Source organism: Dendropsophus ebraccatus, chromosome 1, assembly GCF_027789765.1.
Source record: "Dendropsophus ebraccatus isolate aDenEbr1 chromosome 1, aDenEbr1.pat, whole genome shotgun sequence".
NCBI classification, from domain to species: domain Eukaryota; kingdom Metazoa; phylum Chordata; class Amphibia; order Anura; family Hylidae; genus Dendropsophus; species Dendropsophus ebraccatus.
Genome location: NC_091454.1, coordinates 225640998 through 225657019, shown reverse-complemented (window position 1 = coordinate 225657019; position 16022 = coordinate 225640998). Strand labels below are relative to the sequence as shown.

The following is a 16022-nucleotide window of genomic DNA, read 5'->3' as shown; positions in this document are numbered from 1 at the left end:
TGAGCTGTGTTGACAGCTCATCTAGGCGGTCATCGACTGATGGTTCGGTATTCAATACCCAGTGTTGCCCATATTCTCACATCAGATGGTCACTTGGTGTCACAGGTAGAGTGTTTACATATGCAAAATAGCACTGTGAGACCAACTGACAAGATGTCCCTGAGATGATCAAAGGGTTCTGGGACAATAAAGTAGAGACAGTACATCTGTGAGAATAGGGACGAACAATGGAGTATGATGGTATTTAAGGCTCCATGTATGGTTCATGGAGGGTGAGAAATAGGAGGTGACAGGAAGGAGAGACCAGACCTGAACGATTTGGGGACATGTGTTGTTAAGAGCTCATAGAGTGTGCTAACTATGCTTGAAATTTCTGTTGTAGGCATTGATGTTTCTGTAATGTAATGGTTATTCTTTACTGGTTATATTATATTTTTATTGTATTATAGGCAGCACGGTGGCTCAGTGATTAGCACTGTTGGGGTCCTGGGTTCAAATCCCACCAAGGACAACATCTGCAAAGAGTTAGTATGTTCTCTCCTTGTTTGTGTGGGTTTCCTCCCACACCCAAAACATAAAGATAGGTGAATTTAGATTGTGAGCCCTATTAAGGGGGAAGGGAGCAAAAATTGGCCTATGTGAAGTGCTGCGGAATCTGTGTGCACTAATAAAATGCATTACTATTATTTTTTAATTATCATTGTTTTCTGCTCTTTTATATGTTTATACAAATATCCTAAGAAATATAAAGGCAAAATTCCACTATGACAATATGTGATTTACTTTACACTCGCTCTTGTATTTCATTTACTGGCCCAACTTCGAATCTAGACCCTGTAAGAGGGCGGTGTGTATAAATGTGTATTTTATATACTCTAGATATATATTTATAAAAACATAATAATTCTTACAAGTGGCGTAAGCTGAAGGAGCACATATGAGAGTTTGATCAAGGACCAGAGACTTATCAGGCTAATACATCAGTAGGGGTGCAGGAGATAGGACAGGAGTCATAGGACAGGACAGTATACTGAGACAGGACGAGAAGCAAGTCTTAAAAGCCCCGCCTCCTTGACACTTTCCCTGGCAGACAAACTGTCAAATTGTACATAACTTAATACACTAAGACCGCTTAGAAAGATATTTTCCCATATATATATTTTATTACTAGCAACTGACTGTGCAGAACTAGTGGTTTGCCCTCAGAGGAGTGACAGTATCACTTTAAAGAATACAGACTGAAGAGTAGTATAACAAAAATAACCATAGAAGTGGACTGACTATGTCAATGGAAGTCATGTTATAGCAGAGATGTTTAGTATTGTAGTAGAGAGTATAAGCCAAGTGGACTATGGGCTCTGAATTGAGGGACAGGAATAGGATGTTATAGTGGCCAGCTCTTCAACTCTATGGGGGACAGGTCCTATCACTGGATCCCTGACGTACACCAGGTGTGTCACCCGTTCAACTAATGGGTGGGCAGGGAGGGGCACGCTGCTCTTAGTAAATTGGGCCCGGAAAAAGGGTGTGGGGCCCTATTTAACACCAGCATATGAGTAACTGCCTATAGTAAACTATATGTTTGATCCTCTTGTGGATCGAATGAGAGTAAAGAGGCTCTTTAACGGGGGATGGCCAATTTTGTAAGGGTCAATAAATTGGAGACTGGTTTGTGGTTCTCTTCGTAGCTGGTTTGGAGGATGTGTTACAGGATTTTAACAGGAGTCAAAAACTTACATTTGACAAACTAATGTAAGAAACAATATTGCTCCAGAAGATCTGTATGCATAGGCAGGTCCAAAGTTATCTTAATATGTGCCTTTATCTTTCTCCGGCAGGCGTCTGCTATGGTGGTGAACCAATGGTGTGTTTGAGTGGATACTGTATACCATTGTATTGTTATATTATTAGAATTCTGCTGTAATCCACCCAATGCAATAAGCCATAATACATATGTACAATATCTTGAGGAGACAAAGCTAAGTTTTGGCTCGCCATGTTTGAGTTGATCAACTGCTCAATAATATGTTGTAGAGAAAGGGAGAAAGTAGGTGGGGGATTGAGGTTTCAAATTCATAGATAATAGTGTGAAGCTGTCTCCCAGCCTCCACTTATTCTAGAAATTATTTTTACACAATTCTAGACTGTCTTTGGACATGTGTCCTAAACGTATAAGGTCAGACACTGATGTTGGATAAGAATGCCTGGCTTTCAATCTGCTTTCCAATTCATCCAAAAGGTGATCAATGCGGATAAAGCCAAGTTACTTCACACCAAATACCCTAAATTGTGTCTTTATGGTGTTCACTTCATGCAGTGAAGAAAAGAAATGCTGTAAGAAATTATAGCAACAAAACTGTAAGCAACAACTGTCTAAAATATCTTTGCACACTATTGTGATACCTTTCACTGTAATCCATCATAGTTCAAACATTGAGTAGTAATAATAATCACAAAGGCCAACCATATACCTATGACCAAGTACTGCCATTCATGGACTTATTGTGGTCATCTCTAGTGCTTTGCACAAAAAAAAAAGAATCCTTCACATACAGGAGTCTTGTAGTGATGAGCGAATAGTGAAATATTCGAATATTCAATATTTGTACAACTATCTCCCAGATATTCGATCCCATTAAAGTCTATGGAAACAATTATTCAATTATTGAAAAACATTTATTCGACCACTTGGAGGTAAAAACCAGAAGCTGGGGGATTTGAACGCTTATTGAATATTTATTGAATATTCGCCGAACTATTCAATAATATTCGATAGATTAAATACTATTACTATTAATATTCGATAGATCAAATACTATTACTATTACTATTCGATCGAACATCTATTCGATCAAACAATATTCGCTCATCACTAAAGTTTTGTACCTTTATATCAACCATATCATCTTTTCCATCCATTCTGAAGGATAAGAATGACCATTTTTTGCATGGCTCTCTTGATTTCATGGTTCCTCAGGCTGTAGATGATGGGATTCATGAATGGAGTCACTACTAGATACAATAGGGATCTGTATTTGTTGATATGGATTGAGTTCTCATCAGATGGAGCCATGTAGACTGTGATTAGGGCCCCATAATAAGCACACACTGTGATCAGGTGGGAGCTACACGTGGAGAAGGCTTTTCTTCTACCAAACATTGAAGAGATTTTAAAGATGGTGAAGAAAATACAAATGTAGGTCATAATAATAAAAGCAAAAGGGAAAAATATTACGAAGATGGAAATAACAAAATCTTGCAATTTCAAAATGGAAGTGTCTGAAGTGGCCAATTCCACTATGGGACCAAAGTCACAGAAGAAGTGGTCAATGGAATTCAAACCACAGAAATTAATCTGAATCAAAACAAGAAATTCACTTGATATTAAAAGACTGACTAAAAACCATGATCCTATAACAAGCTGGAGACAAAGATCTGGACCCATCAATGAAGAATAACGTAGTGGATGGCAAATGGCCAAATAACGATCATAGGACATGACGGCAATGAGGTAACATTGAGCAAATCCGAACATACCAAATAAATACAACTGTATCACACAGCCCCAAAAGAGCAAAACACCCTCCTCAACAAATATTATGCCCAACATCATGGGGACAATGGTGGTGGTTAGTAAGATGTCGGCTATGGATAAGTGTTTGAGAAAGAAGTACATTGGGGTTTTGAGGTGATCAATAATGGTCACTAAGAGGATAATAAGAAGGTTCCCGACAAGTATAAAGAGGTAAATCAGGAGGAACACAATGAGTAGAAGAGATCTGTACTTGTGGAGACTTTGGAACCCGAGAAGCCGTATCTGAGTGACCTGAGTCAGATTCTTCTCACACATCATTTATGTCAATGAATTTCCAAGATGTTTCTCCTATAAATTGAAAATTTGGGCAGAAATTTTTGTCAGAAGACCTGAAATGTATCGTAATGAAATACAAATATTCTACTTACGGATTGTTCCCCTTAGAGGATGCTCACAAGATATCCTGAGTGTATTCAGCAGATGTGATGTACGGTACAGTGTAAGCATTGTTGGGTCTTGTCTTCTTTTTTGTTACATTTCCCAGATGTCGATGTCTTTTATAGTGTCAGGTAAACATGAAGGATTCCCCCAGGATTCTGACATGATTACGATAATAAGACTCAGGTGAGAGCAGTAAGCAGACTTAGTTAATTGATACTTTAGTTGCAGTATGAGGGGGAGGCTTGTTATGGTCCAATATTCTAAATGATAAATAAATATAACAATAATAGATCTAGAAACTATTTGCTGGGCTTGCATTCTGAGTTGTGATAAGAAAAGAACATTTTCATATTTGCCAGTAGCAGATATTCAGTGAAACAATGAAGGTCTTGTGATGATTAAACATTGCATGGGGGACTGTATTGGATTATAAATTCATTAATGTATGAATAGGGGCACGGTATGAACTGTAACACTCTCAGAATTTTATGTTCTTTATGACAGAGAATTAGTATCCCTTGGACCTACGTTAGTAGGCCTCTCGCTAGCCAGCCAAACACCCTTCTCTGCACTAAAGAGGGGCAACAACCCCGAAATAGCTGTGTGTAGATAGGAAGTCTTTCCTTTAGAAGAGATTGTTTGGCCGGGAATAATAACCCCAGTCAATGTTCTAAGACTCCTAGATGAAGTGAGACTTGACTTGAAGGGACATCTCTTTGCCTAAGAGGTGTCAGAACTATTTTGCATATCTTTTCTTCCCATAATTCCCAGTGAAGCAGCAATAGCCTTTACATTTCCTCAGGTCTCTATGACTGACTTTCCTTAAGTAGAATTATTACCCCTTTGACCACCAATAGGCCTGTCACTAGCCAGCCAACACCATGCTCTAAAATGAACAGGGATAACAACCCTAAAACATCTGTCTGCAGATGAGAAGTCTTTCCTTTTGGAGAGATTGTTTAGCTTGACATATGTCAATGTTTTAAGACTCCTTGATAAAGTGAGACTTGAGTTGATCTCTTTACCTAAGAGGTGTGAGAGCTATTTTGCTTATCCTTTCTTCCCTGATTTTTTTTTTGTTAGTCCTTGTCTATGAGAGTCTCATTCAACATTCAGGTTTATACTTTGACTAAATCTTGTATAAGCTCTATACATAGTGTAACTGGTACATGGTTGTAAAGAGTTATTTGTTCTATAGAGGTGCATTTTACCGTAATGAGTTAAGTTTTGGAACAAATACTCTGTAATCTGTGGTAAGTCCCATGTAAAGGAGAGTAAAAAGTAAAGTCTTTCTCACCTAGATGGATTGTGGTGGAGGCTGTGATGAAAAATTATCTAACTTTAGCTAAGGATAAGGTAAGGATGGACACATCTGACACATCTTGACAGCTAATCCTGAGTTTTTTTTAAGCCTGTATAACTAAGACTTGAGGAGCCTGTAGAGATGTTGAGGGCAGGTTTTAGGGTTAAAATAACTTCACTAAATCAATAGGCCCTCTCTAAATATAGAGACTTTATTGAATAGCTTCATTGCTCAGGCTATTTACCCTTTGTCTAGGGTGTAGAGGTTACCAAGGGAGATTAATGATTATACTTTTTACACTTGACAAAGAAAAACCTGTCACTTGTGTCTCCCTGCAAGTGGATTTGCTCAGACTGTGGATGTTCAGAGGGTTCTATACGGTGACCACCATGGTGGTTCCTGTCATGGAGCTGGGGTTTGTATACCCCCTCACCAGGTCCCAGCACACACCTGTTAATAGGTTTGGCCCAAGTGTCCTTGTAGTCTGGTGAGTTGGTGCAGGAGGAACAAGCACAGAGTCCAAGTAAAAGTTAAACAAAATTACTGGCAGCAATTTTCTTAAAGGAACAGGCAGTGTGTTTTCCAGTAATTTGCCAGCATCTCTCTTTTAAGACTGGTGAAGGTGCTGTTCAGCAGTTTAGACTTTGGGTTAGGAAGTTATTGGCTTGCAAAGTGTCTGATATGTTGTGAGAAGTAGTTTAGACTTGGAAGAAGACTAGGGGGCTACTAGAAGTAGGCCTGTATAATTAGTGAAGTACTCTTAAAACCTTGGCTGCAGTTGTGTGACTTGTATAAAAATAGAATAACCTGTACTCACAGCTATGAAGTTTTGTCTAATTCTAGAGATCAGAGTGCCATATCAAGTAGCACAGGCCACGAAAAACCAGACAGAGCTAATCTCCCAAACTTACCCACGTGGACCGAGCTGTAGTCAGCGGGGTGAATCAGCTAGTTGCACTTTTCCAATACGCTGTAAAACAGACTTTGTAGACTTTTATAGGAACATTCCCCAACAACATGGGCAGGTGGGTCCCCTTTTTATTAGTAGTTACCCCTCTTTCTTTTTAGCAAGCAATAGCTTCAGTTAGGTACTTGGGAGAGAAAATTGGACACAGTTCTGCAGGTTACATAGGCACCTGACCATAGGGCTAGGCCCTGGAAACGGGTTCTCTTAGGAACTATTTATGGTTTTACTCAGGAACACAAGTTCTCAGAACTATCAACTCACAAGGCTAACTTCACCTCTACTTATAGGCTAGTTCTGGGACCAAAGCAATACTACACCTTCCCTAGAAAAACACAGCAAACATGTAGTTAGTGCCATCTGACATACTTGATACCCAGCCGTGGCACAACAGTTCCAGGGACACTGAAACAACACCCTCTGAAGCAGTTGAGTAGTAGGAAATGTAAAATCACAATTTGTTATCTACAATAATCATACAAAGTGAACTTAGAGAAGTGTGGATCTGTCTAAGTTGCTTGCAGAAATAAGCACCTGAGCTAAATGGAGGAGAAGAAGGCAGTATAGAGGGAGGACAGCGTTTGGGGTTGGCTGTTTGACAAGAGTCTACCGCGATCCTGTGCTGCATAATGCACCCGGGATTGTGGCGGTTCAGAGCGGGGCCGCCGTGGGGCCCATCTTTGAACTCCCCTAGCGATACCAGGACGTACGGGTATGCCCTGAGTCGTCTAGGGGTTAAAGTGTCAATGTCAACAGTAGATGTGATATAAAGCAAGTTTGCCATTTACATTCATTATTTATTTTTAGTAAGTATAGTTTAGTAAGCATAGCTGTTATATAGCTTCCTTTAGGAGACTGTACCTGAAAACATTAAGTATAGCTGTTATATACAGTAGCTCCCTTTAGGAGACTGGACCTGGATACAGTAAGTATAGCTGTTATATAGCAGCCTTCAGGAGACTGGACCTGGATACAGTAAGTATAGCTGTTATATAGCAGCCTTCAGGAGACTGGAACTGGATACAGTAAGTATAGCTGTTATATAGCTGCCTTCAGGAGACTGGACCTGGATACAGTAAATATAGCTGTTATATAGCTGCCTTAAGAAGACTGGACCTGCATACAGTAAGTATAGCTGTTTTGTAGCTGCCATCAGGATACTGTACCTAGGATTCTGGTAAGTATAGCTGTTATATAGCAGCATTAAAGAGACTGGACCTGGATACAGTAAGTATAGTTGTTATATAGCTGCCTTCAGGAGACTGGACCTGGATACAGTAAGTATAGCTGTTTGATAGCCTCCTTCAGAAGACTGGACCTGGATTTCTGGTAAGTATAGCCTTGTTTTATGGTTGATTTAGATTTTAAAAATTAATGTGACAGTGACACTTTAAAGAAAACCACAACCTGAAACCAGTAGATTGAGTGGTCATAAGGAAACATGTAAAAATAGCACTTGATACCAAATTATTATTATTAATACATTTCTATACCTGTATTTATATATTTATATATTATATTATTTATTTATTTATACATAAATTTATTTATATATATGTGAGAACACAGGGAACCATTAACCCTTAGGCGACCCTGGACGTACCCGTACGTCCACGGCGGCCTCACCGCCTTCAACCGCACATGTACAACATGCGGCCAGACTCATACGCAGTGTGAACATAGCCTTAAAGTTAAAATAAAAGTGTGGTTATTAGTAAAAAGCCCCCTCCCCTAATAAAAGTCAGAATCACCCCCCTTTTCCCATGTTATAAATAAAAATAAACAAATAAATAAATAAACATGTTTGCTATCGCTACGTGCGTAATCACCCGAACTATTAATTAATCACATTCCTGATCTCGCACGGTAAATGGCGTAAGCGCAAAAAAATCCCAAAGTGCAAAATTGTGCATTTTTGGTTGCATCAAATCCAGAAAAATTGTAATAAAAAGCGATCAAAAAGTTGCATATGTGCAATCAAGGAACCAATAGAAAGAACATATCATGCCGCAAAAAATGACACCTCATACAGCCCCATAGACCAAAGGATAAAAGCGCTATAAGCCTGGGAATAGAGCGATTTTTAGGAACATATATTTGTTAACAATGATTTGAATTTTTTACAGGCCATCAGATACAATGAAAGTTATACATGTTAAATATCGTTGTAATCGTAACGATTCGAGGAACATATATAACAAGTCATTTTTACCCCAGGGTGAACGGCGTAAAAATGAAAAAAAAAAAAAAAAAAAAAAAAAAAAAAAAACAGATAAAAGAAATGTGTTGTTTTTTTTCAATTTCACCACACTTTGAATTTTTTTCTGGTTTTGCAGTGTACTTTATTCAGCCTGTCATTGCAAATTACAATTAGTGGCGCAAAAAAATAAGGGCTCATGTGGGTTTCTAGGTGAAAAAATGCAAGTGCTATGGCCTTTTAAGCACAAGGAGGGAAAAATGAAAACTCAAAAATTGAAATTGACAGGGTCATCTAAGGGTAGCATATGAAGCACCCCAAAAACTTAGCCTGACACAGCATGGCGGTGAGAACACAGGGAACCAATAAAAGTGAGGTAGCAAGTGAGCCTCCCAAAAATCAGGCCTGACACAGAATGGCGGTGAGGACACAGAGAACTATTTAAACAGATGTTCTGTTTAGCCTAACACAAAACACATTTAGCCTAACACAGCACCAACACTAGGTTGAAGACGTGGGCCAGGCATGGTGCATGTGTGAAGCTGCCGAGTTGCAGAGCCGCAACCAGGTTACGCCCGTTGTCACATGCAACCAAGCTCACTGCTAATTAGACAGGTAATTAGCAGTGAGCTTGGATATGGCTGCAATAAGAAATAAAAACATAAGAAAATTAATAAATGTCAGCCTGTCAGCGCTGTCAGTGTAGAGGCGGGTGCGCTTATAATGCCACCAGCTGCACTTAAGACCCGCTCTGACAACACGCTAGGGGCAGGGCAGCCCAGCACCTCCAAGTCAAACTCAAAATTGAATCAGCGGTGGGGAGAAGTGGTGGGTCACATCCAAGCTCACTGCTAATTGCCCTGTGTAAGAGGGTGGCATATACTATATAGCTGCAGTTACCCACAGATTGTATATGTTGATATGGTCAGCAAGGTATTATCTTTCTGAAGGCCTACCCCCTACTCTGTCTAGACTAGGGACCGATGACATAGTCTTGCTGGCGTGCCATGAAACTGTCAAAGGCCTTGGAGAGTTTTGCCCTGCCCATTAACAAGCTGCCTGCTCCACCCCTCCTCTCCCCCACGTTTTGGCCCAGAGAACTCTGGTGCTAGTGGTGTCAGATCGTAAGTAAGGAGTTTGAACACCCAGTAATCTGTGTTGTCAAAAAATGGAGAAGACAAGGATGCCAAATTAGGATCCACCATATTCACTCTCTGTTCCTTTGAACGTTGCCAGTGCCTGACAAGCTGACTTAAAGCCTCTGTCTCTACCAGCCAATAGGGCAGCATCTCCAGGCTCAATAGTTTGCCTATGTGCACATTTAGGGCTTGTGCATGCGGGTGAGTGGCAGTGTATTTGTGCTTCCGTTCAAAGGTCTGTTGTAGGGACAGTTGAACGCTGCGCTTGGTGGTTGGTGGCTGCACCTATACAGTGTATGACAACCCCTTACACAGGTCAATCAGTATCGAGCTTTTAGATGCCTTGAGTAAGAAATACAGAAATCAGAAAATATACTGGTAGTCACAGGCTGTGGGGAAGGAGGCTGAGCTTCTGCAGCAAGGAATCCACTGCCTTGGCTAGCGTTGGTGGACTGTGTGGAAGACTGGGTGGTGGATAAGTTACTGGACACATTATCCGCTATCCACGTCAGCACCTGTTCACACTGCTGCGGTTTCAATAGTGGTGTACCCTGAGACCCCATAAGTTGCCAGAAGAAGCTAGGAAGTGAATGTTTGCAGTGTTCCACTGCTCCCTCCTCAACGGGTGCTGCTATGTCACCCTGCCCAGAATCACAGCCTCTGCCCACTGCATCGCTTAGAACCCCACGCCCATGCCCTCGACCCTTACCCCTGGGCTTCTCTATTTTATAGACACTGCACAGTCAAGACTGAGATAACTGCACTACGGATCAAAGCAAGTCAAGAAAATATATTATTCAGACTACTTTTAGAGGTAGACGTGTAGAGTCTGTGTGTAAGTGTTGCTATATGGTGTATAGCAGCACTTACACATGGTAATTAGCAGTGAGCTTGGATATGCCCTCAGTAAGAAATACAGAAATCAGAACATATACTAGTAGTCCCAGTAGTTCTTTGGAGGCTGTGGTATACAATCTGTTGGTGGCTGCACCTATACACTGTGTAACACCCCCTTACACAGGGCAATCAGTAGTGAGCTTAGATATGCCTTGAGTAAGAAATACAGAAATCTGAAAATATATTAGTGGTTCCACTAGTTCTTTGGAGGCTGTGATATACAATCTTTGGTGGCATCTATACACACTCTGTGACACCCCCTAACACAGGGCAATTTGCAGTGAGCTTGGGTATGACTTCAATAAGAAAGACAGAAATCAGCAAATATACTGGTGGTCAGTGTCACACTAGTATTTGGAGGCTGTCGTATAGTGTGTAAGTGGTGGTCTGTGGTCTATGGCACCTGTTACACAGTACAATGAGCAGTGAAGTTCTATGCAGGTGTACTACAAATGACAGCAATACAATCTACGACAGCAGCACCACCAGCCACAAAATAATAAGAGTATTGAGCACTTCTTGGGGGTCTGTATGCAACACCTAATGTCCCCTTTCTGCCAGCAGCCGATCACCACAGTGTGCTGCTGAAATCGTGGTAGCTGCACTGCAAGTCCCCATTTGAGTCAAGCGTCCGCGGACGAGATTTTCAGATGTCAGGGTCATCTGACCTGGCCAACCAATTGCTGCTATCGACATGTATGGGTCCCACGTGATCGCAGGATGTATTAAAGAGTCTCCTGCCTGTTGATTGGCTGAGAAATTGCGCCCAAACTTACAGGAAAAGGATGATGAGATTTTCTTGAGTATCGCGAGATGCTAGTCCGAGTAATGAGTACCATTGAGTACCCTAATACTCGATCGAGTACCAAGGTCGGACGAGCATGTTTGCTCATCACTAGTGTTTAACTCTGCTGACACTCTTAAATAGCAAAGAGACACACAATGCCTTTCATACAGCACATTCGGAAACGCCTCCAGATCTTTCACAGCTCTCACATTTTTTTGCTTATATCCTTCACTCAGTGCTCCATAATGATAAACAGAGCTTTATTAATCTTTGCTACTTTATTAAGAAGGAAAATGTAAAATTTCACATGAACACATATTAACACTATTTGATCCGACATATGAAATTTAAATATGGTTCCTTCAATTTCTCTTGATCATTAAAGTTTTTGCAGCTTGATTGGAGTCACCGGTGGTAAATGCAGCTGATTGAAAAAGGAATTGAAAAGATATATCCCTGTCTATAGAAGCTACAGGACTGATTTCAAGTTCATCCCGATGATGTTGGATATGACCACATAAGATCCTCCACACCACACATCTTAGATCCTGCTTTTATGGCCCTGGACAGGAGCACAGCGATGCATGATTAAAGGGAATCTGTCTGTTCCCAGGACCTTCCCAAGGTGCTGACAGTGTGCTGTAGCTGCCAGTCCCCTAGTAAGCATGGTGACTTTTGGTAATTTTATGTGCAGTGGATTATGTGCAATCTTACGCCTCCTACTGTAGTGAAGAGGCAAAGAGGAGTTGTTTGTGCCACACTCTGGCACACCTCTCCACTCCTTCGCCTCCCTCTTCTTCTTGAATAGTCAATGCTGTCTGGCCTCCTGGTCGCTCAGCTGTCAGCCAGTGTCTCTGATTGCAGATCAGTCCTCTGTAGGCAGCTTATGTCTGAAAGAAACATCCAGAAACAGTTGAATCTACGTATTGGAGCTGTGGCCTAGTGACCTGCCAGCAGTTTGGTCTCTGGTTCAAATTCCCCAATAGACATGAAATAGAGGTCTTTGTTTTTTCTTTTCTCATTATTGTATGATTTTTAAGGCTATATTCACACACAATATTTTTCCTCAGTATTTTGGTCAGTATTTTGCAACCAAAACCAGGAGTGCATTGAAAACACAGAAAGGTTATGTTCACACACTGTTGAAATTGAATGGATGGCAGCCACTGGTAGCAAAATACTGACCGAAATGCTGGGCAAAGATACTGTGTGTGAAAATAGCCATAAAAATCATACAATAATGAGAAAAAAATAATCCAAAAGACCTCTATATTTCATTTTTATCAGGGGATTTAAACCAGAGAATGAACTGCTGGCAGGTTTCTAGATAGGTGAGTTACCCCTAGACCACAGCTCCAACATATTTGGGCTGAGAGATTCAACTATAGTTTATTTCAGCCATAACCTGCCTACAGAGGACTGATCTGCAATCAGAGACACTGGCTGACAGCTGGGCGAACGGGAGGTTGGGCAGCATTGATTATTTATGAAGAGGAGGAAGGAGGAGTGGAGAGGTGTGCCAGAGTGCGTCACAAACAACTTCTCTTTGCCTCTTCAGTACAGTAGAAGACGTGAGATTGTACATAATCCACTGCACGTAAAATTACCAAAAGTCACCATGCTCATGAGGGGACTGATGGCTACAGCACACTGTCAGCACCTTAGTAAGGGCCTGGGAGCTGACAGATTCCCTTTAAGAAAGGACCTTCCCTAAGCTATTGCCACAATTTTTAGTTGCTGTTTTAAAAAAAAAAAAAAAAAACAATTTGTATACTATACCAATGTCCTAAATCTCACCACTCTAATTAGTTTTATAGATATGGCAGAATATTTTTTGCATAGCTCTCTTGATTTCATTATTCCTCAGGCTGTAGATGATGGGATTCATAAATGGGGTCACTACCATGTACAACAAAGATCTGTATTTGTTCATATGGGTTGAGCTCTCGTCAGACGGAGTTATGTAGACAGTGATAAGAGTCCCATAATACACACACACTGTGGTCAGGTGGGAGCTACAGGTGGAGAACGCCTTTCTTCTCCCAAAAGCTGAAGAAATTTTAAGGATGCTGAAAAAAATGTAAGCATAGGTCATAGTGATAAAAACAAATGGCAAAAATATCAACAAAATAGAAATAACCAGATCTTGCAATCTTAAAATAAAAGTGTCTGAAGTGGTCAATTCCACTATGGGACCAAAATCACAGAAAAAGTGGTCAATGGAATTCAAGTCGCAGAAGTTAAATTGAATAATAATAAAGAACTCACTTGATGTTAACACAATGACTAAAATCCATGACCCAATAACAAGCTGGAGGCAAAGATCGGGACTCATCAGTGAAGAATAACGTAACGGATGGCAAATGGCCAAATATCGGTCATAGGACATGACGGCGATGAGGAGACATTGAAAAAAACCAAATATACCAAATAAATACAATTGTATCAAACAGCCCCAAAAGGGCAAAACACCCTCCTCAGCAAGAATTACATCCAACATCATGGGGACAATGGTGGTGGTTAGTAGGACGTCACCTATGGATAAGTGTTTCAGGAAGAAATACATTGGGGTTTGGAGGTGATCAATAATGGTCACTAAGAGGATAATAAGAAGGTTCCCGATCAGTATAAAGAGGTAAGTCAGGAGGAACACAATGAATAGAAGAGACCTGTATTTCAGGAGACTTTGAAATCCGAGGACACGTATCTGAGTGACCAGAGTCTGGTTCTCCTCACACATCATTAAAAATTCAAGCTAAAAAAAAATGTATGCCATTAAAATACATCTAGGTGATTCATTCTCCTTACATATGTCTCCTCCTAGAGGAAGCTTATGAGACATATGGGGTATTATGTGCCATTATGTGATGTGCCAGCGTTGCTTAGTTTTGTATCACAATAACCCATTTCCCAGATGTTGGTGGATTTTATAGTGCCAGGTAAGATTCCCGCAGGATCCTGACATGGTAACTAGTCTCAAGCTAATTCGGAGAATAGATGATAAAATTAAAATAATTAGATTGTTTAGCTGCACTTTGGGAACGGCTTGTTGTGGCCTAGCATTCTAGATGATTGGGAACATGAGGTGATTATTAATATTATTAGTAGTATTATAATATTATTTTTAGATAAGAATTAGCAAAAGTTTGCTGGATTTACATTCCAAACTACTTCCTCCTTCTCCCCTCTCCCTTCTGAGACAGCTGATGTAAACAAGTCTTTGGCTGGCTTTATCTGCAACATTGTAGCTTCTTTGTAATGCTGTGGGGTTAGCATGTCGACCTCAAAATAACCCTCCTAGAATTACAAAGAAACCACAATGTTACAGATAAAGCCAGCCAGAGACTTGTTTACATCTTTATTTTTTTAGGTATGGGTATACATCTTTTCTAACGCTACTGAAACACATTAAAAAAAATAATTCATAGATATATGTGGTTAGGCCAAAGGGCTAGGGTATCTGAAAGAATTCTCAGTTTTCCAGTTAAGGAAGGTGGTCTACGGTGCTTTGACGTATTATTGTGAATCCAAAATGGAACAGTTAACCCTTTGAGGACCAGGCCTAAAATGACCCAGTGGACCTCGCAAAATTTGATCTTAGTGCTTTCGTTTTTCCCTCCTTCCCTTCTAAGAGCTTCAGCATTTGCAGTTTTCTATCTTCAGGGCCATGTAAGTGCTTGTTTGTTACAGGAGTAGTTGTACTGTGTAATGGCGTCTTTCATTTTACCATAACATGTATGAGGGAACCCCAAATATATTATTTATGAAGATATAATTAGGTGAAATCGTAAAAAAACAATGCAATATGGTAACGTTTGGGGGGTTCCTGTGTCTACGTAATGCACTATATGGTAAAAGCGACATGATACTAATATTTTATAGGTCAGCCCGAACACAACCATATGCAGGTTACACAGATCCTCTAATGTTATATATATTTTTTTCACCTATGGGCCTGTATGTGGTGTCATTTTTTCCGCCATGATCTCTAGTTTTTATTAATACCATATGTATGAAGATCGGGCGTTTTGATCACTTTTTATAATTTTTTTTATATATATATTGTAACATCAAATCGGTAATCCGCGCACTTTTTTCCCTCTTTTCGTGTACGCCGTTCACAATGTTGCTTGTTATATTTTAATAGATCGGACAATTACGCACGCTATGGTATATTATATGTTTATTTATTTATTTTTATATGTTTTATTTATATAATGGGAAAGGGGGGGTGATTTAAACTTTTATTGGGGGAGGGGTTTTGGGGTAGTGTATTGGTGTTTTTAACTTTTTTTTTACACATTTGAAGTCCCTTTTACATTCATTAGTTTGATTTCTTCACTGATCATTGCTATGCCATAGGCATGCATTGATCAGTGAGATAGGCGATCTGCTCATTGAGCCTGCCTGTGCAAGCTCTGTGAGCAGATAATCGATCGGACCGCACGGGGGAAGGTAAGAGACCTCCGGCGGTCTGATACATTGTGACTGCGGGGGTCCCGATCGGTAAGTGACAGGGGACTCCCCTGTCACTTACACTTAAACGCTGCGGCGTTTAAGGAGTTAATGACATGTTGCAGCGTGATCGCTGCAGCCTGTCATTAACGGTGAGGTGGCCGCTGCTCACTGCAGCCGGCCCCCACCTCCGGAGCGCGCTTCATAGGAGGAGAAAGACCCAGGACGTACAGTTACGTCCAGGGTCGTCTGGTGACAGACTTCCATGGTGTAACTGTACGTCCAGGGTCGTCTAGGGGTTAAA

General features: G+C 40.6%; 2 protein-coding genes across 2 annotated transcripts; both read right to left on the bottom strand.

Annotated features, from left to right (window-relative positions):
• Positions 1–2902: 2902 nt before the first annotated feature.
• On the bottom strand, positions 2903–3850 carry LOC138785500 (olfactory receptor 10A7-like). Its single transcript, XM_069961524.1, has one exon. The coding sequence runs from the start codon at positions 3848–3850 to the stop codon at positions 2903–2905; it is 948 nt and encodes a 315-aa protein (XP_069817625.1).
• A 9214-nt stretch (positions 3851–13064) lies between these two features.
• On the bottom strand, positions 13065–14003 carry LOC138785498 (olfactory receptor 1E16-like). The gene has a single exon (XM_069961509.1). It carries the CDS (start codon positions 14001–14003, stop codon positions 13065–13067), a length of 939 nt encoding a protein of 312 aa, XP_069817610.1.
• Positions 14004–16022: the final 2019 nt, after the last annotated feature.